We start from the raw sequence: 26,934 nt of genomic DNA on the forward strand, positions 1-26,934 counted from the left end.
TTTCACAGAATTTAAAGCTTTGGGAACGGAAAATGGTGACAGATTTGGTGTTGAATTCTCTACGCTCCCTGCTTCATGTCTGGATTCTGGTCTGATGATCTGACAGTTCATCCTGTTGGGAGACATTCCTCTCTCAGCAGAATTCTTTTGAGATAACTGAAAATATACCCCATTGCATAGCAGAAATTGGAGGATTTTTGTCTGATGTTTGTCTGTAAATGTTATTTTTAATCCTTCCACTTCCCTAGTGCAAGTACACATTTTTGGCTCTCTTGGTAAGAGTATTTGATGTTTGCAGCTTTGCTGGAAGCTCTTATCATGGACACCAGGGGTTTTAAAGGTCAAACACTCAGAGCCTGTTTCTGAGGCAGTGGACTATGGGGAGTGAAACCTCAATGTCTTTCTCGTACTGAAGGGCCCTAAACTGAATTGAGATAAAGATTCTCCTTAGCCCTTCTTTGGTAATGCATTTATAAAAACACTTTTTTCTCTTTTTTGGCACTAGCCAGGTTAATTTTAAATTGGTCATTAGACTTCATCATTTTATCCATGCTCACAAGAGCCCTGAGTGGTTCCTCTGCCCTTGTTGTAGGTCAGTTTCCTCCAGTCCTGTATTTTGTTTATTGTCTTGGTTGGTTTTAATGCAAGTACATTTTTGCAACTGCTGTCAGCAAGGATCTTACACTACATACACAGATCATACATACAGAAGCTTTAAGGCATCTTATGTAAAGTAAATGATTTTGTTATCATTTCCCCAATTTTGCTATCCATTTCTCTTTTTGGTTCTTTTCGTACATCTGTCTACAGTTAGATGCCAGTTAAAGAGGCAACTTAGCCATTTCAAAAACTGAGCAGGATAACATTTTCTTGAAATTTCCTGGGTAAATTCTGCAGTGTTACAGTGAATGTTGTATTAACTATGAATAGGCGGGGTTGTGTCCTCATTCTTGAAATGAGCGTCAGCACTTTAGAAAGAAGTCATTGCTACAAGACCTTAGAACTGTAAATAAACTACCCAGATTTAAGATGAACACAGTGGAATCCTGATTTTGATAAATAAGTTAAAGCAACTTGCTGTACATTTTCTTTTAGAAGACAAAGGGGGGAAAATCCAATCTGGTTACAAGCCAACTGTCAACCAAACTCACAGATGTAGGAGTAAAGCAATTTAAGGTTTCCTGCTTTATTTAAAATTGCATTCTTCACTCACAGCAGCAGTAATACACATTTGCTCTTGCCAGTGGGTCCTCCCCTAACATGTGATGTAGTAGGAAGTACGTTTTTAGTTTTTGATTACTTTGTGTTTCAGAGGAGGCAAAAGAAATTTTGTGCAACTTCTGAGGGAACTAAACCTCTAAAATCAGTAAACCAGTGACTCCCTGTGCCTCCGGAAATCAAATTATATTCTGGAGTTCTGAACTGCTGTGCATTTACTCCCACCTTTTAAAGGGAAATATTGCTGTATTTTGCTTTTCACATTTCATCAGTTTAGGAAAAAAAGCAGCAAAAGCACGCTCTGCGTTTCTATTAGTGTTTAGCTAAACCTGCAGTTTCACTTTGTACAGAATTGAAACTCTTGTGCTCTTAGATGAGTGGCAGCAAGTTTCTAATGTAAAGAAGAATCAGGCTTATTCCAAATTAAAATGCTCAGTTGTCTGTCTAGATATTAAAATATCTGAATATTTATTCAGTGGGTTTAGACTGCAAGGAATATCTCCAAAGACACTGCATCTACAAAAAATTACAGGTCTATGTGACTGGACACTGATTTAGAAAACCCACTTGCAACCAAAACAAGTAGACATTAACCATCTCATTTTCTGGTGTCACATACCAGGGACATGGCTGGGTACTTGAAGAAATGATCATACACAGTCGACCTTGTGTCAGTTCATTCTCTTTTTTTTTTTTTTTTTTTTTTTTTTTTTATAATTAAGCACGTAATCTTTGCTTATAGGGTCAATAATTACAAATGAGTTGAACCTAACTTTCCTTTGTTGTGACATACACAGTAAAACATCCGGAGTGGAATAGCTGGTTGTAGATTGTTTGCTAGTGTAGAGTGAGAGTTTTCCTCTGACCAGAAATTTCTTGAATGGCCTTTCAACACACAGCAGGACTTCAGTATAAATCATACTGGATTTCTGCATTAGTTATGGTAGCACCCAAGGAAAACCTCAGTGCATTTTGAGAAGCAAAATCCAGTTATCAGTAAAGAGCAGAAGAATCATCCTGCATTGCAGTACATCTAGTACTCAAGCACAAAGGTGAGAAATATAGTCCTGAATGAATATATGGGAATTAATAACCCCTTTTTTAGGCTTTGACTGAAATGGCAATGATGCTATGCAACGTCCCTGTTTATATGTATATGACTCAGACACTAAACTCAAGCAATTTGAAAGTATGATTACAAATTCTTTCCCTGTTCATTCTTCAGGTTCCTGTCACCTGAAATGAATTTCTCAGCTCCACTATAGTCAGAGAAATTATAAATTGCAATTTCAAATGTAAAGAAAAATATGTGGAAAAGGAAGACATAAACCCACAAACTCCATCTAATAAGCATCCTAAAAATTGAACCAGTCTGTTCTGGTGAGCATGGAAGCTTCTAAGTATGAAACTGTCTGAAAGACACCATGTCCTGTGAAATGCTGGATTGTCATCAGCTTATGTCATCATGTAATTTTAAGCTTTGGCCCTTCTACACTTTCCTACACAGTTTTGACCTTGCTGTATGCCATTTCCTGTGCCCTTGCCCCTAAAATTTTTATCCTCATTTGGTTTGTCTCCCTTCCTCAAAGTCCACTTAATAGACGTTTCTTCCATAGAGACTTCAACTTAGAACCATCCCAGTTCTTCAAGCTATTTGCATCAGGAGTAAATGCCAAATAATAATAAGAATTACTAAACTTCCAAAACTGAACTGTTATTGACATCCATAACCAACTTCTGTCTCTCTTTTCATGCAAGTTACACTAAAAAGAGGGGGTGGGGAAAAGGAGGAACTTAAGCTTCTGCAAATCTTAGTTTAGTCTGAAGTGACCAACTTATGCTTATGTAACACATTTTTCTCCTTGCTCATTTGATCTTAAACTCTGTGGCCAAATATTTCACAATTGTCCTTTGGAATTCCCCATGGCTTGGATGCTAATCTTTTTTGAGTAGGTCTTACAGGTTTTTTATGGTGTGGCACTGTATCTAGGAAAATCAGTTTGAAATGACAACTGTTCAAAAGTGGCATGGAAGACAGCAAATTGCAGAGTATGAGAATAAAAGCATGTGGATATATGAGTAATGTAAGAATTTGTTTAAAGGAGGAAAAATAAGAGTACTCATTTATGTGGGGGTGGAGCAGCAAATGAGGTGCTGTTGTTTTAAGTACAAATGTTTGAGGAAGTAGGTTGAAGCCGTTGTTTCACATTCAATTATTTCTCAACTCGCAATCGAGGTGAAAAGTAGTGATGGAGTAGTGATTTCTGCTGTTGTCATGAGTGAGTTATGTCATGTTACATTCTCCTCTGCACTTCATTTGAACCACTGGAAATCACTTTGATGCTGTTTTCTTCTGCTCCGTTTTACATCTCTTCCAGCATCAAGTGTGGCAGACCTGGAAGCACATAGAAAATGGTACGTTAAACTTAAATTTTAAAATTGCTCTTAGATATCTTTGACTGGAACTGTTTTAGAAGACTTTCAAGAACCTATTCTGCTTTTCTGTTTTCTAAATAGTTCAGTTTACTGTTACGGTTAGAAACTGCAGTACATCATGACTAGAAAGGAAAGTATTAATTTGCATTAATACTTATTGTACAGTAGTGCTACAGAACAAGTAATGAATGTCTTATCTAACTGCCCTAAGTTCTTACGTGTTTATTTTTCTCTACCCTTTCCTCCTGTAGTAACCTGAAATACACATGGAACCTCTACAGAAAACCTTCCTTCAGAAAAATCTAGGAGTTGGTGCATGTGCCAGTTGAAATCTGAAGATTAGTTCTTTTCGAACTTCTTATAAAGCTAAGAATAGATCACAGAGAAAATAACAGCTCACATACTAGCTGTACTGTTACACAGGCTTCTCATTGCAGAGAGATTGTACAAGACAGCCTTGCTTTTTGCTTAGAAGTCTTTTTGTTTGTTCTGGTACTATCATGGATGCAAGGTTTCACACATGTGAAAGCAGATAGCCAGATACAGCGCCAGAATGTACCTCTTTACAGTTCAAATAGCTATTGCATTAAAAAGATTGTCAGGAAAGGGAAGAACGTAAAAAGAAATGAAGCACAAAGATGGTAGTAGCTAGGCAGGCTCTGCAACAAAACTTAGGTTCCTAAAAATACTGAAACATTCAAAACCTAAACATTGTAAAAGACTCAACAGTCTTAAGAAAACTACAAACACATTCATGAAGACTTTAAACCCCCAGATTTACTTCACCTAATTTCAGGCACCTAACTGTGCAGCATTAATCAGTTCTTGGTGTGTACTCAGGCAGATCTCCCTCGATCTTCAAACCGAGCAGCTCCTGCAGAGAGGCAGTAACTTTTTCTCATTCTCTCTCTCTCTTTCTCTCTCTCTCTCTCCCACTCTCTCTTGAATTTCAGTGCTGATAAGGTTGATGACAGTAAATTGAGGAACTTGGTTAAGCACCTGAAATTAGGGGCCTGCATGTAGTGACTGAGTATGAGTTCATGTAGAAAGTTTGTCTAGAATCTAGACTGCAATGACACCTTGCCCATGTTCTGGTCTAGTGCTTCTACAGAGCAGTTTAATTTGGTTTATCAAATCTTTAAAGCTTGAAAACCTAATTAACTTTCCCTTCCTTCATTTAAAGGTAGAAAGGCTGCTAGGCTTTGATCAGTTGTCAGTGACTGCAGATTCTGTGCCCCGGCTGGTGACAGCCAGCGCTTCATGGTCTGCTGTGGTGCACGTCGACAGATAAAGATAAAAGGCACCCATGTATGTGATGGTGGAGTGACATGTCTTGCAGTGCAGGGGGTCTCTATGGTTTCCTTACCTGCTCTCTGCTGTGCTCCATGGGCATTTGCCTTGGGTAACCAAACTAGCCCTGGGGTCCATCAGTCTGCTAATGCAAGAAATGGAGGCAGGCAGCTGCTGGAACATCACAGGCCATTTGGTAGCATAGGAGCTCTTTGGTTTTCCATTAGTCTCCTAATGTCCTTTATATGTATAATATCCTATGTCCCCTGGGGAAGAATGAAGGAAGGCAGATTTTTTTCAAGAATATAACCAGATTTTTCTTTGGCAGTGTCCCTTGTCACTCTAAGAAAGACCTTAAATTTTCCATGTAATTTAATAGCAATGGCAGAACCCTTCTTTCTCCTTCCCACATTCCTGACCACATTGCTGGAGGAAAAAAGGTTGTCCTGAAAAGCTCAGGGAGTGGGAGGATATTAATGCCTTTTATCTTTTCCAAATTCACTCCCGACTTACTCTGATTATTTTCATTAATAATTTCTATCCAAGTGCTTTTCTACATCAGGAAATCAGAAACTTAATCATCCTTTTAAGTGGATTGGCTAGACTGTACTGAAAACACTGGTGAGCTCTCCTACCCAGTGATCTCTCTCTGGGTGCATTCTTCCAAAGTGCATTCTAATAAGTCAAATGATGGTTACTTTGATACCTAGCAAATGAAAACACAATAGTTGGAGATAATTAAACGTGAATACACAGCACAGGCATGGCCTGGTTAATCCATATGGGCCTTCCCTAAGTAACTGCATGAATGATAGCCATGGCTACCAGCTGTGGTATTTGGCTACTTTGTCTTTTCCCAGAGGATCTGTGGAAAAGAAGAAAGCACCAGAACATTTCCAGAGAATGGGCAAGGGAATTGTGGTAGCGCTGTAGCACCATGTCACTGTATCAGGCTACACTGAGTTCAAGGTCTGCAGTGGACTTTCACATTTTTACCTTCTGTACTGAGGCTCAGTAATTCCAAAAACGACTGAAGGAGTTACCAAAGTGGTGACATTTGGATGTTGAGTCAAGATAGCAGAAGTGCAGTGCTGCATGGGACCTGATCTGGCCTCTCTTACATTTGCTGCCCTACAGGTCACTAGAGCACTCTTCCAGATACACAGATGCAGAGGTAGATTCATTGTGGTTTTCTAAGGTAACACAGTGCAAAGTTGTATGGGGGGCAAGTGCTCAAAGTAAGCAGGGCATGCAACAGGAAGCCTCACTTCACCTCCAAGACTATGTCACCTGCAAGACAGAGCTTTGGCAGCACTCCACAGGGTTCACAGAGACTGCTTGGCAGCTCTGTGCATGTTCTTGTGTCCCAGCTACAGAGATGAAAACATTTACATGTACCTTGAACATTTTACCTAATGATCTGATTTTCACTTGCTTAACTGGGTTTTGACATTTAATAGCTATTATGCCACACATAACCAATCTTCATTGTTAAGAGCCCTCTGTACCAAGCAAGCCTCCACCACTGAGTTTTCAAGGGAGAAATTGAGGCTGTTGATTTTCATGGGGTGTCTTGTCTTTAAAACTCTTGACCAGCACCAGACAACAAGCAGTTAAGATGCTAGGCAAGGCAGCAAGATGGTCAGGGCCCCTCCCTCTGCCTGTGCCACACAAGCCAAGGCTGGCACCCTGCCATCCGGGGTTTCCTGGACACTGATTGCTGCTGAGGAAGTAACTAGTAACTTGTGAAATATTAAAAGCTCTTCCCATTGTAGACACAAATCTATGAAGTTGGCAAGACCACAAAGTCTCAATAGACAGAGAGAGTGTTTTGGAAGCTTCTTAACATGCCTGTGGGATTTTGGCTCTGTTTATGTAGTCTGATTATTAGTCTTTTATGGAACATGCCCAATTTTAAACCTGTCTTTGACTTTCATGTTCCCACCTCAAATCGATACATTATTTTCTCGTCCCTCTTCCCTTACTGGACAGTGAAAATGCAAACTGGTACTAAACATTAGGGAAATAAACTGACTGTCTTGGGTCAACTCGACACCATTCAGACATTTAATAGAAGAAGAATACTTATCATGATGTTAAATTTAATTAGGAACTCAGTCACCTGCTAGTGAAGCTTTGAAAGTTTTCACAAACTTTTAAGTGAATATAGATTTTATCCATCTTGCATAGACTTAAAAAAATAACTATGCTCATCTAGGCTATTGTGCAATGGCAATCTGCAGGATGTTTAATACCATTTTTTTCCCCTTAACAAAAGAACGTTTGCAGAGAAACAGACTTTAATCTCCCCAGGTCCCTTTTTCAGGACATACTTTATTATTATAATTATAATATTTATATATATATATATATATATATATATATATATATTCATGTTATATATTAATATTATAATTATAATATTTATTATTATAATAAATTCAATTTTTAGAGAGTGATAATAATTAACATCAGAATTCTTGGTGATAATAAAAAAAAAAAAGGCATTCAATGGAAAAAACCTATAGATGCCTGTCTGAAATTTATTATTTACCTGCACATCTATTCCTGGTCAGTGTGAGACAAGGATGCCAATTTAGCTGTATAGTTGGCTTGACTTTGGGTATAGGTGAAATATTCTCATTGCATTAAACTAATACCTCCTTATTTCCTTGGTTTTAGGTACCTTGTGCAAAGATGTCAAATGCATTGCCATTTATCTTGCTCTCCATATGCCCAGTGCTTCTGTCAGGGGCTTGGTTCCCCAAAACTTTACCCTGTGATGTCAAATCATCAGAAGGTTCTGTGACAGTGGACTGCACTGACCGGCGCCTTACGGATGTCCCCAGAGGGATCCCTGGAAACGCTACCAATCTTACCCTGAGTATTAACCATATTCCCCATATCTACCCAACATCATTTGATCGTCTCGAAAACCTCCAGGAGATTGACTTCAGATGCAACTGTGTGCCTGTCAAACTGGGGCCCAAAGATCATGTGTGCAACAACCCACTGAAAATTGAGAATGGCAGTTTTGCTGCCCTGACAAGATTGAAGTTATTGTATTTGGATGCAAACCAGCTGGCAGAAATACCCCGAGGTCTTCCCGCTACTTTAACCTTGCTGAGCCTGGAAGCAAACCATATCTTTTCTATCCAAAAAGCCAGCTTTTCAGAGCTGGGAAACATAGAGGTATTGTATCTTGGACAGAACTGTTACTACCGCAATCCATGCAATGTTTCCTATGAAATTGAGAGAACAGCCTTTCTGGGGCTGAAAAAGTTAACAATACTATCCCTGAAGTCCAACAACATAACACAAATTCCACCCAACTTGTCATCTACTTTAAAGGAACTGTATATTTACAACAACATGATTCAAGAGATTCAAGAACAGGATTTAAATGGCCTTCCCAACCTAGAAATTCTCGACCTAAGTGGCAATTGCCCACGTTGCTATAATGCTCCATATCCTTGCATTCCTTGTCCCATAGGCTCAATTCAGATACATTCAAAGGCTTTTGACTCCTTGGGAAATTTAAGAATTTTGCGTCTTCACAGCAACTCTCTTCAGAGCATACCCAGCAGCTGGTTTAAAAACATCGAGAACCTGAGAGAACTTGACCTCTCCCAAAATTTCCTCATGAGGGAGATTGGAGATGCTCAGTTTTTGACATTGATCCCCAGCCTTGTGCAGCTTGATCTTTCATTTAACTTTGAACTGAAGGTGTATTCTCCCTACTTGAATCTTTCTAAGACATTTTCTTCCCTCTCTAACCTGGAAACCCTGAAGCTGAAGGGTTATGTCTTTAAGGAACTGAGAGCAAAAGATCTACATCCACTGCTCAGTCTTAGAAATTTAACCGTGTTGGATCTTGGGACTAATTTTATTAAGATTGTGGATCTGACAGTGTTTGAAGATTTCCCAGCTCTTAAGTTTATTGACCTGTCAGTGAATAAAATTTCTCCCTCTTCAGGGGAAAGCAACTCCTGTGGATTTTGCTCTAATCCTGGCATTTCAGTCGAGCAATACAACAGGCAAGTACAACAAGAGATGCATTATTTCAGGTATGATGTGTATGGGCGAAGTTGCCGTTCCAAAGACAAAGAGTCTTCTTCCTACCAGTCTTTAGTTAAGGCAGATTGCCTTAGCTATGGAAAAACTCTGGATCTGAGCAGAAACAACGTATTTTTTGTTAACCCCTCCGACTTCCGGGGACTTAGCTCCCTCAAATGTCTCAACTTGTCAGGTAATGCAATAAGTCAAACTTTAAATGGGAGTGAATTCTCCTACTTGTCTGGATTGAAGTATCTGGATTTTTCTAACAACAGGATTGATTTGCTATATCAAACTGCTTTCAAAGAATTAGAACTTTTAGAAATTCTAGATCTGAGCAATAACAACTATTATTTTCTGGCAGAAGGTGTTACTCATGTGCTAAGCTTTGTGAAAAACCTAGCCCATTTGAAGAAGCTGATGATGAATGAGAATGACATTTCTACCACCACTGATACTGGAATGGAAAGTCAATCCCTTCGAATTTTGGAATTCAGAGGAAATCGCTTAGATGCTTTTTGGAAGGATGGCAATCGTGAATACTGGTCCTTCTTCAAGAATCTAACCAGTCTGGAAGAACTGGACATTTCCTTCAACTCGCTCAGTTTTTTGCCTCATAGTGTTTTTGAAGAAATGCCTCCCAGTCTCAAGGTCCTCAACCTAACAAATAATCACCTGAAGAGTTTCATCTGGGGAAACCTCCCGTCTCTGAAGAACCTAGAAACTCTGGACCTGAGCAATAATCTTCTGAGTAATGTTCCCCGAGAACTGTCCAACTGCACCTCATCCCTCCAGAAACTGATGCTCCGAAACAATCGCATACATGCACTAACCAAATATTTTCTCAGAGGTGCTTTTCAATTGAGGTACTTGGACCTCAGCTCAAACAAGATTGAAGTAATTAAGAGATCTAGCTTCCCTGAAAATGTCATTAACAACCTGGAGATGCTGCTTTTGCATGGCAATCCTTTTAAGTGTAACTGTGAGGCTGTGTGGTTTGTCTGGTGGATCAATCGGACGCAGGTGACCATTCCTCTTCTGGCCACAGACGTGACCTGTGCTGGCCCAGGGGCACATAAGGGAAGGAGCGTGGTTTTCTTGGATCTGTACACCTGTGAGCTGGACACGTCGTATTTGATCCTGTATGCTCTGTCAGCTTCAGCCGTCCTTGGCCTAATGGTGTTCACAGTGATGAGCCATCTGTACTTCTGGGATGTGTGGTACAGCTACCATTACTGCACTGCCAAGCTGAAGGGCTATCGGCGCTTGTCTTCAGCGGCCACTTGCTACGATGCCTTTATTGCCTACGACGGTGAAGATCCAGCTGTGAACGAGTGGGTGCTGCAAGAACTGGTTGAAAGGCTGGAAAACCAAAAAGCCAGGCAGTTCAATTTATGCCTGGAAGGAAGGGATTGGCTCCCAGGGCAGCCGGTCTTTGACAACCTTTCCCAGAGCATTCAGCTGAGCAAAAAGACCATATTTGTGCTGACCCACAGGTATATTAGAAGTGGCCGCTTCAAGACAACATTTTATATGGCTCATCAGCGGCTTCTGGATGAAAAAATGGATGTCATTATCTTGATATTTCTGGAGAAGGTTTTGCAGAAGTCCCGCTATGTCCGTCTGAGGAAGAGGCTGTGCAGAAGTTCAGTCCTGGAATGGCCAACTAATCCTCAGTCTCAGCCCTACTTCTGGCAGTGCCTGAAAAATGCCATAGCTACGAGCAATTCTCTGGCTTACAACAAGCTTCTCCAAGAAACTATTTAGTTGTGCTCTCCCTTAAATATTGTTATGATGCACATGCACCTTGCTTGGCACTTTCTGGTGTACAGCAAGAAATGATGCACTACCCCCTGGAAGTCACTGATGCAGAAGTTCACCACTTCCAGGTTTTTGTTCACTATAGGCCTCCAGCATCTCTTACGGTTGGTTCAAGTGTGGGTTAGACACTTTGTCAACATGTGGCTCAAGTACACAGAGTGGAGGAGTGACTGGACTATGCCTAAATGTTGCTGCTGTTCAGACACTGTTGGGATAAATAGAATTTTAATAAAAATGTATCATTTCTCTATTTACTATATTTACGAAAATCTAGAAAAGAAAATGTGGACAGATTTGTGTCCAGAAGTAGCTTTAGAAAAACTCATTCTTTGATCTTAGGAGCTGGGAAAATAAATCTCATCTTTTCATCTTAGGCTTACAGCTTCTGGGTCTACCACTTCTGTCTGAGTGGGGAAACTGGGGAAAGCAAATTCTGTTGGGACTGATGTCAGGTGCTTGGGTCTGGTACAGGAACTCTGCCTTTGTTGCACATTCAAAAAGCTCACAAATCTGAAGAGACTTGGAAGTACGTGTGTGGACTGAAATAGGAAGATAAGTGAGATATGTGTTCAGAAGATCTTGTAGGCTGTAGGTGGAAAGGAGTTATTAAGATGAAGGGTTCCCCTGTGCATGGAGCTGCTGCATGAGTGCAAGGAGAGGGAGCAGGACAGCAGATGGGCAGAGGGAGAGGCACAAGGCAGATGGAGAAAATCAGTTAAACCAAAGAGACAAATAACTAGATATCTTCCAGATCCCTTCCAACCCAAACCATTCTATGATTCTGTGATCTCAGCTGCCTCTGGCAGTTCCTTGCCTAGCTTTCTGTCTGGTCCTTTTTTAATATAGTCCCTTTTTTACTTAGTTTAGTAGGCATGCAGACAAACAAGAACACAAAAACAAGAAGACTAATGTTCATATAATATAACCAACAATAAGGATTCTGTCCCTCCAAATTATCATAGTGTTGTTATTTAGTTACAACAGAAGCAGGAGAAAGATCAGGGCCTCTTTAGAAGACTGGATGCTTTATGATTTAATTTTAACATTGGAAAGAGGATCTTCGGAACTAAAGGCCTGTCAGTCTGACATCAGTGCCAGTGAAGGTCATGGAGCCAACCATCTTGAATGCCATCATGCAAGGAGTACAGGACAACCAGTGTATAAGGTCTAGCTGGCATGGGCTCATAAAAGGCAGCTCTTCCTGGACCAGCCTGGTCTTCTTCTGTGACGAAATGACCTACTTAGTGGATGAGGGAAAGGCTGTGGATGTTTTCTAGAGCTTAGTAAAGCCTTTTACATAATTCTCTGGGAGAATTGTTTAGGCAGCATTGTTTAGCCAGGAAAAAAGGTGATTCAGGGAGACGTTATCACTGTCTGCCACCACGTGAAAGGAGGCTGTACACACAGTGGGAGTCAGTCTTTTCTCCCATGTAGAAAGTGACAGGATGAAAGGAAATGGACTGGAGTTGTACCAGAGGAGCTTTACATTAGATATTATGAAAAAAAATTCATGGAAAGGGTTGTCAAGTAATGGAACAGACTGCCTGGGGAAGTGATGAAGTCACCATTCCCAGAATTGTTCATAAAATATGTGGAAATGGCACTTGAGGATAAGTTTTAATGGAGAACATGGTAATGGTGCTAGGTTGATGATTAGACTTGATGATCTTAAAGTCTTTCCAACCTTAATTATTTTGTGATGCTATGGTTTCTTATGGTTGTGTTTGTAAACCAATGATTTGAAGTTCAACTAACTTGTGCTCATTGTGACCGAAACAGTCACCGATCATCACTTTGCCAATGAATCCCTCTCTGTTTCCAAACAATAAATCTAGATGGGCATGTTTCCTAGTCAGTTTCCTTAGTATCTCCACCAGGAAATCATATTCAACATGCTTCAGGACAGCTTGTGTCCATTGCATGGTGTTCCTAATTGAGGTCCAGGAAGTTAAGATCACCCATAAGGACAAGGACAGCTGACCTAGAGATATTTCTTAATTCTTTATGGAATAATTCCTCAGTGTCTTGGTCCCAGATGGGTGGTTGATAGTATACTCCCACAACAACATGCATCTTCATCCCTCCCAGAGATGCTCAACCACATCATCACCAATCCCTCCCTCATGTAAAGAGCCATCCCCTGACTTGCCTGCCCTGCCCATTCTTCCTGAAGAGCCTGTAACTGTTATAACACAACACAATGAATCAACAGTATTGCTTTATTTGGTAAAGGAATTTCTTAAATGTAAGATAATTTAACCCACATTACTTTGCAGGTAAGTTGTTAATAACCCTGATGTCTGGGACCACATAATTATACCAAAGTTTACACCTGAGCATTACACAAAGGCATACATTTAATGCACTGTATCAGATCAGTTGCATTATATATCATATCTTTGTTTCAAATAAAGTGCTGAATTATTTGCCTTCCCTGTGCACAAGTACTGTAACTAAAGCTTCAAAATTACTTGTGCCAAGAGGTTGCTTGTGCTTCCGTTCTTTTGAAGCAGATTGTGGCCTGCACAGTCAAATAGAGAAGAATGTAGGCATTGACTCTCATGCAAACCTTGTCCATAAATCATGCTCCAGCTGTCTTGAATATAAGGATGAACTGTTAATCACACCAGACTGGTAAACATCTTCACAATAAGATCATCCTTCTATTTTTTTATGGTCTGACAGAAGGAACAAAATGTTTAAGTTTCTGTGGGAATCTGAGTTGCATTTCATGAGCAGTTCAAGTTTGTGTTTCTCAGATTGTTATAAGCAAACCCACCCAGCTGCATTTAACAGGATGAGATGGGGGAAAAGAGCAGAAGGAAGATTGCAGAATTAATCTTACTGTGCTTACTGTATGGGCTGCATTTTGTGCACCCAAAGTGCTTATGAAGAGTGAATGAATAGGTGACTTCCAACAGCTCTGTGAAAACTGCCTCCGTTTTCACAGAATTTAAAGCCTTGGGAACAGAAGATGGTGATGGATTTGGTGTTGAATTCTCTACGCTCCCTGCTTCGTGTCTGGATTCTGGTCTGATGATCTGACAGTTCATCCTGTTAGGAAATATTCCTCTCTCAGCAGCATTCTTTTGAGATAACTGAAAATATACCCCGTTGCATAGCAGAAATTGGAGGATTTTTGTCTGATGTTTGTCTGTAAACATTATTTTTAATCCTTCCACTTCCCTAGTGCAAGTACACATTTTTGGCTCTCTTGGTAAGAGTATTTGACGTTTGCAGCTTTGCTGGAAGCTCTTGTCATGGACACCAGGGGTTTTAAAGGTCAAACACTCAGAGCCTGTTTCTGAGGCAGTGAACTATGGGGAGTGAAACCTGAGCATATTTTCACTGTAAGAATCCCTCTCTCAGTTGTTTGTCAGGTGTCTGTTGTCAGTGCTGGTGCTCCACAGCCCCTCCTGGGCTGAATGGTGGCTGTCCCTGTCTAGCAGGCACCCAGGCTGGGGGAGGATCAGGAGGGCAGGTTCAGAGCAGCTCTTGGGTAGAGATAAAGCTCTTGGGTAGAGATAAAGCCAGGCTAGTAAGTAAAGGAAAAAAAGAAAAAGACAAGTGATACAAAACACCATCTCCTGGCAGCAGACCTGTCCGCAGCTAGCCTGAGTGATGGCTGCTTTAGTTAAATGCACATCCTGCCACCCCTCCCCAGTTTTATTGGAACCTTTGGCATGAGTTATGCCTTTAGTCAGCTGAGCTCTATAACCGTGAGTGTGACTCCTCCCAGACTCTGGCACACCCACAGACTGCTCACCAGTGTGAGAAGTGGAGAAGGCCTTGAGGCTCTGCAAGCTCCCCAATAGGCATAATGCTGGTGTGTAATCCACACTGCTTTGGCCACCAACCTATACCAGGGTACCGCAGGGCTGCAATGGAGAAAATGAGCCCCATCCCAACTAGACTCAGTATGGTCGCTGTGATTGACAAACTAGGTGTGATTGTACATACATGTGCATCTTTTCCAGGCCTGTGTTGAGCTACACTTGTAAGAAAAAAGGTAAAAGAAAGCAAAGAATAAAAAAAAATTGTACAGAATAGGCAAATCATAGAGACTTGCTGAATTCCCTGCTCAGATTAGTTGTAGTGCCACCATGCATGTGCATACACACAGATATCTGCTCTCACTAGCAGGATGTTGCAGTGTGGGTCAATGGTGACTCGCCACAACCTTCCTGAAGCGTCTCTGTGAAGGCGGCGTTGGGGCAGACACGCAGCAGTCACTCACTCACACCATACACAGACACAGATAGCTTGCCAGAGAGCGGGAATGGCCTCTGCGTGGAATTCCAATGGGCTTTATTTCATCCGCACTCTAAAAGGGTCCAGAGGCAAAGACACAGATGATTGGAGGGTCCAGGTTTATAGATGGGTAGAAGGGGCGGAGCCAACAGTAGCAACCAATCACCGAGAGGTGTGGGTGGGAAAAAGGAGTACAATGACCAACAGGGAAGCACAAGGGTGAACAGACAGGGGTACAAACCAATGGGGTTAAAAAGGACAAAGAAACTGCTAGAAACCTGACCATATATGGTCAACCAAGGGTATAAAGGCCAATGGGCCAACAGAGGGGTGTGGCACTGGGGTTGACTGACAGCATGTCAGTCAAACAATGGGGCCATAGGAGAGGTTAAAGTCTAGGGGACATTCTTCCAAGGCATAGCCCCAGGAAGTCCCCTAGCAGGCTCACAGGCCTCCACAGCAGGATCCATAGTGGATGGCTTTCATCCAACACTGAGGGAGGAGCTCGTCTTTGGCAGAATGATGACAGCACTATGTTGTAGTTACAATGAAAGCATTTTTGATAGGATATTATGATTAGTCTATCACATAAATGATTATTATTAAAATGCCACAGGATTTCCAGAAAACAAATTAGCATAGGACAAGCTGTAAGTGGTGTAATACAAAATTTACATAATACAATTTAACTTACAATTAAATAACTAAATCCTCAATAACTTAATAACTAAATCTTATGATGCCTAGTGATCTGAACCCTGTGCAGATCAAGTCAAATCTTAGTCCAGGCTTTGCTCTATCAATATAACAGTTATGATTAGACTCTCAAAACATGTAAAAGAATGAATCACTCCCTCTGTCCTCAGAGGATGCAAACAATGCTGGAGGCATGCCTGCTACTGGAGGTTGGTGGGTTTCGCTGTCCAGCAGCAGCTCTGGTTCAAGTCTCCCCTTTATGCGTCATAACTGGTTGGATCTCCAGACAGTGGTCTACTGTACTTCACCTCCCTCTTCTGTGGGGGCCTGGTGGGCCAGGTGCCTGGGACCCTCCAGCACAGTAAGGAATGGAGCACTCACCTGGTGCCCAGGAACCTTGAGGATGGGAGGGAGGGGAAAAAATTGTTTGTCTGGGTTTTCTTCTGGGTTCACAGAATCTTCAGGGCCTGAGTGAAGGGTCACGAAGATGTGATCCACTCAGTGACAGGTGATGGTTGCTTGCCTCATGAATTGGCATTAATTAACTCCATGAGCAGGGGTTGAAGCAGGGCATACTAGTGACAGTGGCACATACCAACACTTCACTTCTACAGTGACTTTTCAGGGAAGGCAAGAATGAGGCATATGCCACTGTCCCTCAGCTCTGAAGAGACCCCCAGTCCCAATAGGGTTCAGAAAGCAGTGGTGTGAAAGTGAGGGGAAAATCTGGCTCCAGCACGGGCTTCAGGGCAGCCAGGGAGGAATGTCACAGGGCTGGGAGCGGAAGCCTTAACCACTGTAAATGGCAGGACTTCAGACTTGGTTCAACAAGTAAAAACACTTAGAACTTTGTGCTGTGATGCATCTGCAACCATATATAGATATAGGCAATACACACACTATACAAAATACTTTCCTATTGCATATAGGTGTTTTGCATGTGTAAATGTACATACATAGAGGGAGACAAGAAATCAATCCATTTCAAGTAGAGTTCATGACATTAGAATAAAAATAATCTCTATTGAATAGTAGTGCTCACAGATAGAAATGTTATGCACAGTTGTCAAGAAGGCAGTATCAAGGCCTAAATTAATAAGGAAATTATGTCTTATGGTCATTAGAACTCCATAAATTGACATGCATGCATGTTTAATGCGAGCTGTGGTACAGTAGCTTGGCTGCTGTAATCTTAAGTCTTTATTTCATATTGAGCTGCTCTCCTACTATGGATTTGTTTGGATCCAGCAGTGTCTGAGTTCCATGTTGCCCTGCAGGGGCTGTTTGAGTGCTCACTCAGTGCTCTTGCCTGAAGATGACTTCATAAAACATGGCATGATTACCTACATGAAACATGAAAAAAAGGCTAGCAATGTCATCACTAAAAAGCAGGATTTGAGGACATCCCACTTAAAAGTGCCAAACTTCCTCTGAACCTGCCAGTTTTATGATTTGCCACCAGTTTCTCCATTGCCATGCACTGTCACTTCCAGTATTACTACCTTGGCACGTCTCCTCATCATCCGTCAGAGAAAAGAAGGAATGGTGTCCGTGGGTACTCTATCTTATCTGGCCCTGAGGAAGAGGCAAGCAGAAGGGACACTGTTGCAGTGCTGACCCTGGAGATCTTTGAAAATAGCTCCATCTCACTTCAGCTATTTCTGGATGCCTTCTGGCTCCCTTGAAGGTAACTCACTTTCAAAAACAAGAGCACTGGGCACCTTTGCTTTGAGCAAACAATTTTAACCTGTTGTAAACCAGTCGGTCCTGGTACTGAGGTAGCCTGGGGCAGCCTGAGCTCTCAGAAAAGGCAGTGTCTGTTTCTGTGGCATTAGTGGCTCCCTCGGCCATATCTCACCACCCTGAGTAATTTGGGTAAGCTCTTAACGCAGATCTGTCAAGCATGTCCTCGCTCACCAGGCCCTGAGTGCATCCTCTGCCCTTGTACGCCAATCTCCTCCAATACTATCTTCTGTTTATTGTTTTGGTTATTCTTAGTGCCTGCAAATACATTTCTGCAATGACTATCATCAGCATCAGTTTGAAAATTCAACTTACGTATTTCAAAAAATGAGCAAGCTAACTGGCTTTCTTGAATAATTTTGTGGATAAATTATGCCATGTTACACTGAACCCTGTATAAACCATGAATAGATGAAGTTGTACCCTTATTCTTGAAACGAGGGTCAGCACATTAGAGAAAAGACATTGCAGCAAGACTTAAGGACTGTAAGTAAACTTTCAAGATTTAAAATAAACAGTGGAATCTTGATTTAGCAAATGAGATGAAGCAGCCTCCTGTAGAAAAAGGAAATGTGAGTTCACTACTCAGATTACAAGACAACTGTCAACCAAACTTACAGATGAAGGATTAAGACAATTAAGGACTCCTGCTTTATTTTTAGTTATTTTCCTCACTCACAGCAGCTGTAGTATACATTGGCTCTTACCAGTAGGTCCTCCCCTAACACATGATGCAGTAGGAAGTACTTTTCTGCTTTCAGTTACTTTGTGTTTCAACGGAGGCAAAAGAAATTTTGTGCAATTTCTGAGGGAAACTGAACTTTTAAAATCAGTAAACCGGTGACTCCTGGTGCCTCCAAAAATCAAGTTATAGTTCAGAAGTCCTGCGCTTCTGAAAGCTCTCCTCCATTTACCCTGCCCCCATCTCTGAAGGGCATTATTGCTGTATTTTTCTTCCCACAATTCATAGGTTAAAAAAAAAATAAAGGTAAGAAGGGCTCTGCATTTTACTAGTACTCAGTTAAAGCTGAGGTCTTTACATAGAAATTGAACTCCTCAAGCTCTTAGCTGGTTGACAACAAGTTCCTAATATTAAAGCAAAACAAGATCAACCTGAGAGCAAAAGAGACTGCTAAATGTGGATACAGCTATTAAAATTTCCACAGTTTGCAGTCACAAACTGTGAGGGAGCACCTGTCAAAAATTACAGGGTTAGGTGACAGGATGTTGTGTTTTAGAAAACCTTCCTGCAAGCAAACTGGACCCTAAGCATCTCATATTCCAGTGACATGTACCAAGGATGTGGCTGGTTGCTTGAAGAAATCATTCACAATCCAACTTGTGTACACTCTTTCACACAGTTTTCACTTCTTTGTGTTCACTTTCCTATGCCCTCACCATTATCCTTTTTGTCTTGGTTTTGGTTCCCTACCCAAAGTTCCTTTCACTTAACAGACATTTCTTCCAGACTTCTATACAAAGTATTCAGCTTAAGAGAAGTGTCTGCTTGTATTAGCACACAAGTGATTGTTAAAAAGATCTGAATCCTTGAAGCTATTAGCTGCAGAAATAAATCCCAAATAACAATTATAAAAATTACTAAACTTCCAAGTCATTTAACAACTTTTTTTTCCCTTCATGCAGTTTACAGTAAAAAAAGAAAAAAAAAAAAAAAGGAACTTGAGCTTCTGCAATCTTTGTTGATCACATGAATATTACCCTTTCATAATGCCTTTGTCTCCTAGCTGATTAATCTCATACTCTCTCATCAAGGATTTTGAAGTTGCCTTCCTTTGGTGTTCAGATGAAGAGAAAGAAGATACGGTGTAAATTACTGTTGTCTTGAGTGGGCTATGTCATGTTACATTCTCCTCTACACCTCAGCTGAACCACTGGAATCCACTTTGATGCTGCTCTCTTCTGCTCCAGTTTATGATCTTTTCCAGAATCTAATTGGTCAGACCTGGAAGCACAAAGAATATGGTACGTTAAACTTTCATTTTAAATTTGCTCTTAGACATTTTTGACTGGAAATGCTGCAGAAGATTTTCAAGAACATATTCTGCTTTTCTGTTTTCTGAATGGTCCAGTTTACTGTTATGGTTAGAAGCTGCAGAGAATTATGCAAGAAAAAGATTTATCTGTGTTTCTATAATTCAGAGTGAGCATAATATATTTTTTACTTGCTCTAACTTCTGAGGTGTTTCTCTAGCCTTTCCCCCATGAACAAATATATGGAACCCCTGCAACAAACCTTCTTTCAAAAACACATAGCTGTACTGTTGAAGAATATTTGGAGAAACCCTAAATCATTAAGGGTTTATGCACATGCCATTTAAGATCAGTAGATTAGTTCTATTCAAACTTCTTATGAAACCAAGCATAGATCACAGAGAAAAGAACAGCTTACATACTCTGGCTGTACTGTTAAACAAGCCTCTCATTGTAAAGACAATGCAAAAGACAGCCTTGCTTTTTGCTCTTATTTAGAAGTAATTTTATTTTTTTTTTCTGGTACTATAATGGATGCAAGGTTTTACACATCCAAATAGCCAGATACAGCACCAGAATGTAACTCTTTACAGTTCAAATAGCTAATGTATTAAAAAGATTATCAGGAAAGGGAAGACTATATGAAGAAATGAAGCACAAAGAGCTAGGCTGGCTCTGTGCAGCAACACTTAAGTCCCTAAAAAAACTGAAATACAGGAGAAACTTACAAACAAATTCATGAAGACTTTAAAAGCCCAGACTCTTTGCATCTAATTCAAGGCACCTAAATGTGCAGTGTTACTCTCTCTTTGGTGTGTAGTAAACTAGAGCTCTCTCCATGTTCAGAGCCAAGCAGCAGCTGGAGAGGGATCTCTCAGTCTCTCTCTTCCTTCCCCTCTTCCTCTCTTGAATTTGACTGCAGCCTAGGTGAATGACAATAAAGTGAGAAACTTGGGTTAGTACCTAAAATTCAGGGCCTGAGTGCAATGGCTCATGTAAGTTCATGTAGACTGTTTGTGTCTTCAATCCAGACTGAATCATACCTTGCCCATGTCTAATACCTGGACAGTGTTTATTTTGGTTTATCACATCTTTAAAGGCTGAATCTAATTAGCTTTTTCTCCTGTTGCGTTAAATGTGTAGCAATTTGGCATAAAATAACCTCCCTTGCTTCCCAGCTGGTCCTCAGAAACCAGAGGGGCTGGGTGTGTCTGGGCTTATTTCTGATTTGAGACAGTTTAGTAATACTAAGTCTGGTCAGGTTCCCAGATGCAACAATAGTCTGATTTACACTACAAGCTTCATCTCATTTGTGAACAGATTCACCAATTGTATTACTGATTCATCACTGTAAGTCTGGTTTGGTTCAATAAGAACTTTCATGGACAAAGATTCACCAGTGGTGCAATTTATTGGATAATTGATAAATACACTAGACTTGCAACATACAAATGTACAGTGCTATGTAAGTTCTTCCCGTGGAAATCTTACCAAAGAAGCATCCCTAGTTTTGTGAAGAGAGAAAAAGAACTCCATTGTCTGTAAAATGGATATATTCTCATTCTCTACCAATTAAGGTTTCAAATGCCGATTTATACTTTTGGGAGAAGTGGAAGCGAGACTGTGGTCAACTATTCTGTTACTGCCATCATTAATGGGGGACAAAGAGCAGCCACTTATATACAAATAAGAGATATCAAGAGTAACAAAGAGATTACAAAGACTTTGGGTATTGCACAAGGAAAGTACAGAATTTTGACATTTCAGTATCGCTTCCTCTTCTACCTGTCTGGCTGAGGGTAAAAGGGTCAGCTGTTTCCGCCTGATAACATATCACGCTTCAGCACACCATCATGCCCAGAGTAATCCCTTAGCCACAGATCTCATGGAAATCTCTTTACCATATATGTAACAGCGTATCTGATGGCTGCAGGCTTCATTCCTACACCTTCCTTGTTTTAAAGGAAGAAAAGTTGTTGGACTTTGATGTGCAGTGGCTACCAGGATTGCCCTCTGTGGCTGCAGGTTCTGTGTCCGTGGCTGGTGACAGGCAGCACTTCAGGGTCTGCTGTGATGTGTGTTGTCAGATGCACGCTAAAGGGTACCCATGTGATGCTGACACGGCTTGGGGTGCAGTGAGTCTCTGTGGTTTCCCTACCAGCTCTCCGATATGTTCCATGGGCACTTGCCTTGGCTAATGTCCCTTGCTCTGAGGTCCATTAAAGCCCTGGAATATGGAATAAAGGTTGAGATAGGCACTTGCTGAGGTATCATGGGCCACCTGGTTAGGCTAAACACTCTCTGTTTTTTCATTAGTTTCATAACGTTCTTTCGATGCATAAAATGCTGTGTCCTCTGGGAAAACAAAGAAGGGAAATACCAACGAATGCCTCCTGACACATATAATCCTACCTGCACATCTATTCCTGGTCAGTGTGAGACAAGGATGCCAATTTAGCTGTATAGTTGGCTTGACTTTGGGTATAGGTGAAATATTCTCATTGCATTAAACTAATACCTCCTTATTTCCTTGGTTTTAGGTACCTTGTGCAAAGATGTCAAATGCATTGCCATTTATCTTGCTCTCCATATGCCCAGTGCTTCTGTCAGGGGTTTGGTTTCCCAAAACTTTACCCTGTGATGTCAAATCATCAGAAGGTTCTGTGACAGTGGACTGCACTGACCGGCGCCTTACAGATGTCCCCAGAGGGATCCCTGGAAATGCTACCAATCTTACCCTGAGTATTAACAATATTCCCCATATCTACCCAACATCCTTTGATCGTCTTGAAAACCTCCAGGAGATTGACTTCAGATGCAACTGTGTGCCTGTCAAACTGGGGCCCAAAAATCATGTGTGCACCAGGCCACTGAAAATTGAGAATGGCAGTTTTGCTACCCTGACAAGATTGAAATCATTGTATTTGGATGCAAACCAGCTGGCAGAAATACCCCGAGGTCTTCCTGCTACTTTAACCTTGCTGAGCCTGGAAGCAAACCATATCTTTTCTATCCAAAAAGCCAGCTTTTCAGAGCTGGGAAACATAGAGGTATTGTATCTTGGACAGAACTGTTACTACCGCAATCCATGCAATGTTTCCTATGAAATTGAGAGAACAGCCTTTCTGGGGCTGAAAAAGTTAACAATACTATCCCTGAAGTCCAACAACATAACACAAATTCCACCCAACTTGTCATCTACTTTAAAGGAACTGTATATTTACAACAACATGATTCAAGAGATTCAAGAACAGGATTTAAATGGCCTTCCCAACCTAGAAATTCTCGACCTAAGTGGCAATTGCCCACATTGCTATAATGCTCCATATCCTTGCATTCCTTGTCCCATAGGCTCAATTCAGATACATTCAAAGGCTTTTGACTCCTTGGGAAATTTAAGAATTTTGCGTCTTCACAGCAACTCTCTTCAGAGCATACCCAGCAGCTGGTTTAAAAACATCAAGAACCTGAGAGAACTTGACCTCTCCCAAAATTTCCTCATGAGGGAGATTGGAGATGCTCAGTTTTTGGCATTGATCCCCAGCCTTGTGCAGCTTGATCTTTCATTTAACTTTGAACTGAAGGTGTATTCTCCCTACTTGAATCTTTCTAAGACATTTTCTTCCCTCTCTAACCTGGAAACCCTGAAGCTGAAGGGTTATGTCTTTAAGGAACTGAGAGCAAAAGATCTACATCCACTGCTCAGTCTTAGAAATTTAACCGTGTTGGATCTTGGGACTAATTTTATTAAGATTGTGGATCTGACAGTGTTTGAAGACTTCCCAGCTCTTAAGTTTATTGACCTGTCAGTGAATAAAATTTCTCCCTCTTCAGGGGAAAGCAACTCCTGTGGATTTTGCTCTAATCCTGGCATTTCAGTCGAGCAATACAACAGGCAAGTACAACAAGAGATGCATTATTTCAGGTATGATGTGTATGAGCGAAGTTGCCGTTCCAAAGACAAAGAGTCTTCTTCCTACCAGTCTTTAGTTAAGGCAGATTGCCTTAACTATGGAAAAACTCTGGATTTGAGCAGAAACAACGTATTTTTTGTTAACCCCTCCGACTTCCGGGGACTTAGCTCCCTCAAATGTCTCAACTTGTCAGGTAATGCAATAAGTCAAACTTTAAATGGGAGTGAATTCTCCTACTTGTCTGGATTGAAGTATCTGGATTTTTCTAACAACAGGATTGATTTGCTATATCAAACCGCTTTCAAAGAATTAGAACTTTTAGAAATCCTAGATCTGAGCAATAACAACTATTATTTTCTGGCAGAAGGTGTTACTCATGTGCTAAGCTTTGTGAAAAACCTAGCCCATTTGAAGAAGCTGATGATGAATGAGAATGACATTTCTACCACTGCTGATACTGGAATGGAAAGTCAATCCCTTCGAATTTTGGAATTCAGAGGAAATCGCTTAGATGCTTTTTGGATGGATGGCAATGCTAGATACTTGTCCTTCTTCAAAAATCTAACCAGTCTGGAAGAACTGGACATTTCCTTCAACTCGCTCAGTTTTTTGCCTCACAGTGTTTTTGAAGAAATGCCTCCCAGTCTCAAGGTCCTCAACTTAACAAATAATCACCTGAAGAGTTTCATCTGGGGAAACCTCCCGTCTCTGAAGAACCTAGAAACTCTGGACCTGAGCAATAATCTTCTGAGTAATGTGCCCCGAGAACTGTCCAACTGCACCTCATCCCTCCAGAAACTGATGCTCCGAAACAATCGCATTCTGAGGTTATCCAAACATTTTCTCAGAGGTGCTTTTCAATTGAGGTACTTAGACCTCAGCTCAAACAAGATTGAAGTAATTAAGAGATCCAGCTTCCCTGAAAATGTCATTAACAACCTGGAGATGCTGCTTTTGCATGGCAATCCTTTTAAGTGTAACTGTGAGGCTGTGTGGTTTGTCTGGTGGATCAATCGGACGCAGGTGACCATTCCTCTTCTGGCCACAGACGTGACCTGTGCTGGCCCAGGGGCACATAAGGGAAGGAGCGTGGTTTTCTTGGATCTGTACACCTGTGAGCTGGACACGTCGTATTTGATCCTGTATGCTCTGTCAGCTTCAGCTGTCCTTGGCCTGATGGTGTTCACAGTGATGAGCCATCTCTACTTCTGGGATGTGTGGTACAGCTACCATTACTGCACTGCCAAGCTGAAGGGCTATCGGCGCTTGTCTTCAGCGGCCACTTGCTACGATGCCTTTATTGCCTACGATGGTGAAGATCCAGCTGTGAATGAGTGGGTGCTGCAAGAACTGGTTGAAAGGCTGGAAAACCAAAAAGCCAGGCAGTTCAATTTATGCCTGGAAGGAAGGGACTGGCTCCCAGGGCAGCCGGTCTTTGACAACCTTTCCCAGAGCATTCAGCTGAGCAAAAAGACCATATTTGTGCTGACCCACAGGTATATTAGAAGTGGCCGCTTCAAGACAACATTTTATATGGCTCATCAGCGGCTTCTGGATGAAAAAATGGATGTCATTATCTTGATATTTCTGGAGAAGGTTTTACAGAAGTCCCGCTATGTCCGTTTGAGGAAGAGGCTGTGCAGAAGTTCAGTCCTGGAATGGCCAACTAATCCTCAGTCTCAGCCCTACTTCTGGCAGTGCCTGAAAAATGCCATAGCTACGAGCAATTCTCTGGCTTACAACAAGCTTCTCCAAGAAACTATTTAGTTGTGCTCTCCCTTAAATATTGCTACTGTGCGCAAGATCAAAAGATCCAAAGCAAATGATTCTGAACTTCATTTGCAGAAACTCTCAAAGCATGGAAGATATACCTCTTTACTGTAATGCTGCAAAATTAAAGGTACGATTACTTTGAAATCAAATAATTTGCTTGTGCCCTCTCAGGTTTGAATAGAAACTATTGCCAGAACAGATGTTTAGTTTATACGCACCTTGCTTTGCACTGATCACTGCACAGCAAGGGAAGATCCTACAATGGGAAGGTATGTGAGATCCGGTTCTGTAGGTCTTGCAGACTGCTTTGTGAAAGCAAGGAGGGGGGGCAGGACAGCAGAGAGGCAAAGGAATAGGCACAAGACAGGTGGAGAAAATCAAGTAAACCAAGGAGGAAGTGAGAATAGACAAAGAAACAGAGGTAAAAGGAAAAAAAAAGAGAAAGTGGAAAAGGTGGTAAGAAAGGAGGAACATGCAGCTATACTAGAGCATGGCAGAAGTTCAGAAGCATTTTCTGCTAATTTCCAAATAGATTTCTGCCTTTCATCTGCCTTCTGGGCTGTTGGCTGATCTGGCTTGTCCCTGAAGACTTCAAGGCTCCTCTCTAATGTTGTACTATCAGCTTGAGGACCTTTTCCACCTAAGCCCTGAGTGACCACCCTTGCTGTATCATCTGCGTGTTAGCTGCTCTAGCCAGGGCTGGCACCTGAGGACATACCACCTGTCTCCAGAAGAAAATTTAGACACAATTTGGAAGTGCAAAGCATGTAATATCAGGTCACACAAAGTAAGCATTCTTCCCACTGTTTCTTTAGCTGTGCTATGGTTCTGCAGAGCAGCCTTAAGGCCTCCTTCATCTCCTTATTCCCCAGGCAGGTCCCTCTCCCACAAGAGCTGATGGGGCACTACTAAACACTTGAGACAGGAATGGGCCTGACTTTAGGTACGTCCTGAAAAAGTGAAGAAACATAAACACCTGTATCTGTTCCCCACTCTGTTTCACAGTACAGACTCATTGAACACATGAAGAGTATTTCAAGTGAAACCTTTTGTAATGGCAGCCTAAACCTCTGAGCATTTTCTCTGCTTCATGTGATGATGCTTGTTTTGGGAGAAGCAGCACATTTTCACCTTGCTGGGAGCTTCTTTCTGCAGCAGTCTGGGCAGCTTCTCCCCTCTTGCTCAAAGCCCTTTTTCTTTTCTGGCAACTAGTCTTGGTGACTGGCATCTCTGGCTGTTATTACCACTGTTAACTTCTTTAAACTTGTTTATTTCAGATGCCACCTGCATTTCCTCACCTAAGTGAGGAAATGGTCTTACTGGTCCTTTCTTTTGGTAACAAGACAGAAAAATAAAGCAACTCAAGAAAAGAAACTTCATATAATAATATTACAGAGAAGAAGGGTTTTTCCATCTCCATTTTTCACAATACTTTTATTGATTGAATACAGAAGTAGGAAAAAAGATGAGGGCCTAGTTAAAAATCATGAGTTTTACAGTTACATTTTAATAATGTGTATTTCTGGTGGTTTTGTTTGTAAGCCTAACAATCTGTATCTCTAAACATAATAATATGAGCTGTAATATGACTCTCTCCACAAGGTAATACTTGAAACAGGAACCTCTATCCCACAGTCACTCCCACACCATCTTCCCTCTGCTTCCCCACAAAATGTCTATTTGGAGCAGATCCTCTTCCTCAGCCTCACTGACAGTGGCAGGAGCACCAGGTCTCTCACCCTTT

The 26,934-nt window shown here is 41.3% G+C and overlaps 2 protein-coding genes across 3 annotated transcripts; both read left to right on the top strand.

Moving 5' to 3' along the window:
* The first annotated feature begins 2,934 nt into the window (after window positions 1-2,934).
* On the top strand, window positions 2,935-12,663 carry LOC136358052 (toll-like receptor 7). Its single transcript, XM_066313871.1, is given in 5 exon segments — window positions 2,935-3,583; window positions 3,586-3,633; window positions 4,842-4,883; window positions 4,886-4,962; window positions 7,627-12,663. Coding segments are annotated over 5 exon segments (3,387 nt in total). The 5' UTR covers window positions 2,935-3,504; the 3' UTR covers window positions 10,768-12,663.
* A 6,468-nt stretch (window positions 12,664-19,131) lies between these two features.
* On the top strand, window positions 19,132-25,618 carry LOC136358051 (toll-like receptor 7). 2 transcript variants are annotated; one of them, XM_066313870.1, is made up of 3 exons: window positions 19,132-19,494; window positions 21,472-21,596; window positions 22,044-25,618. In XM_066313870.1, exons 1-3 carry the CDS (start codon window positions 19,365-19,367, stop codon window positions 25,182-25,184), a joined length of 3,396 nt encoding a protein of 1,131 aa, XP_066169967.1. In that variant the 5' UTR covers window positions 19,132-19,364; the 3' UTR covers window positions 25,185-25,618. The 2 variants fall into 2 exon arrangements, with proteins under 2 accessions (XP_066169967.1, XP_066169966.1); XM_066313869.1 differs by lacking the exon at window positions 21,472-21,596 and having other exon boundaries at window positions 19,445-19,494.
* The last annotated feature ends 1,316 nt before the right edge of the window (window positions 25,619-26,934 follow it).

Source organism: Sylvia atricapilla, chromosome 2, assembly GCF_009819655.1.
Source record: "Sylvia atricapilla isolate bSylAtr1 chromosome 2, bSylAtr1.pri, whole genome shotgun sequence".
NCBI lineage: Eukaryota > Metazoa > Chordata > Aves > Passeriformes > Sylviidae > Sylvia > Sylvia atricapilla.

Bases quoted from the DNA above. Each gene is read 5' to 3' on its own strand.
- LOC136358051 (XM_066313870.1), top strand. From the start codon at position 19,365: ATGTCATGTTACATTCTCCTCTACACCTCAGCTGAACCACTGGAATCC. The intron at 19,495-21,471 runs GTACGTTAAACT...TTTTAAAGGAAG, and splicing joins CTGGAAGCACAAAGAATATG to AAAAGTTGTTGGACTTTGAT. The intron at 21,597-22,043 runs GCTAAAGGGTAC...CCTTGGTTTTAG, and splicing joins ATGTGTGTTGTCAGATGCAC to GTACCTTGTGCAAAGATGTC.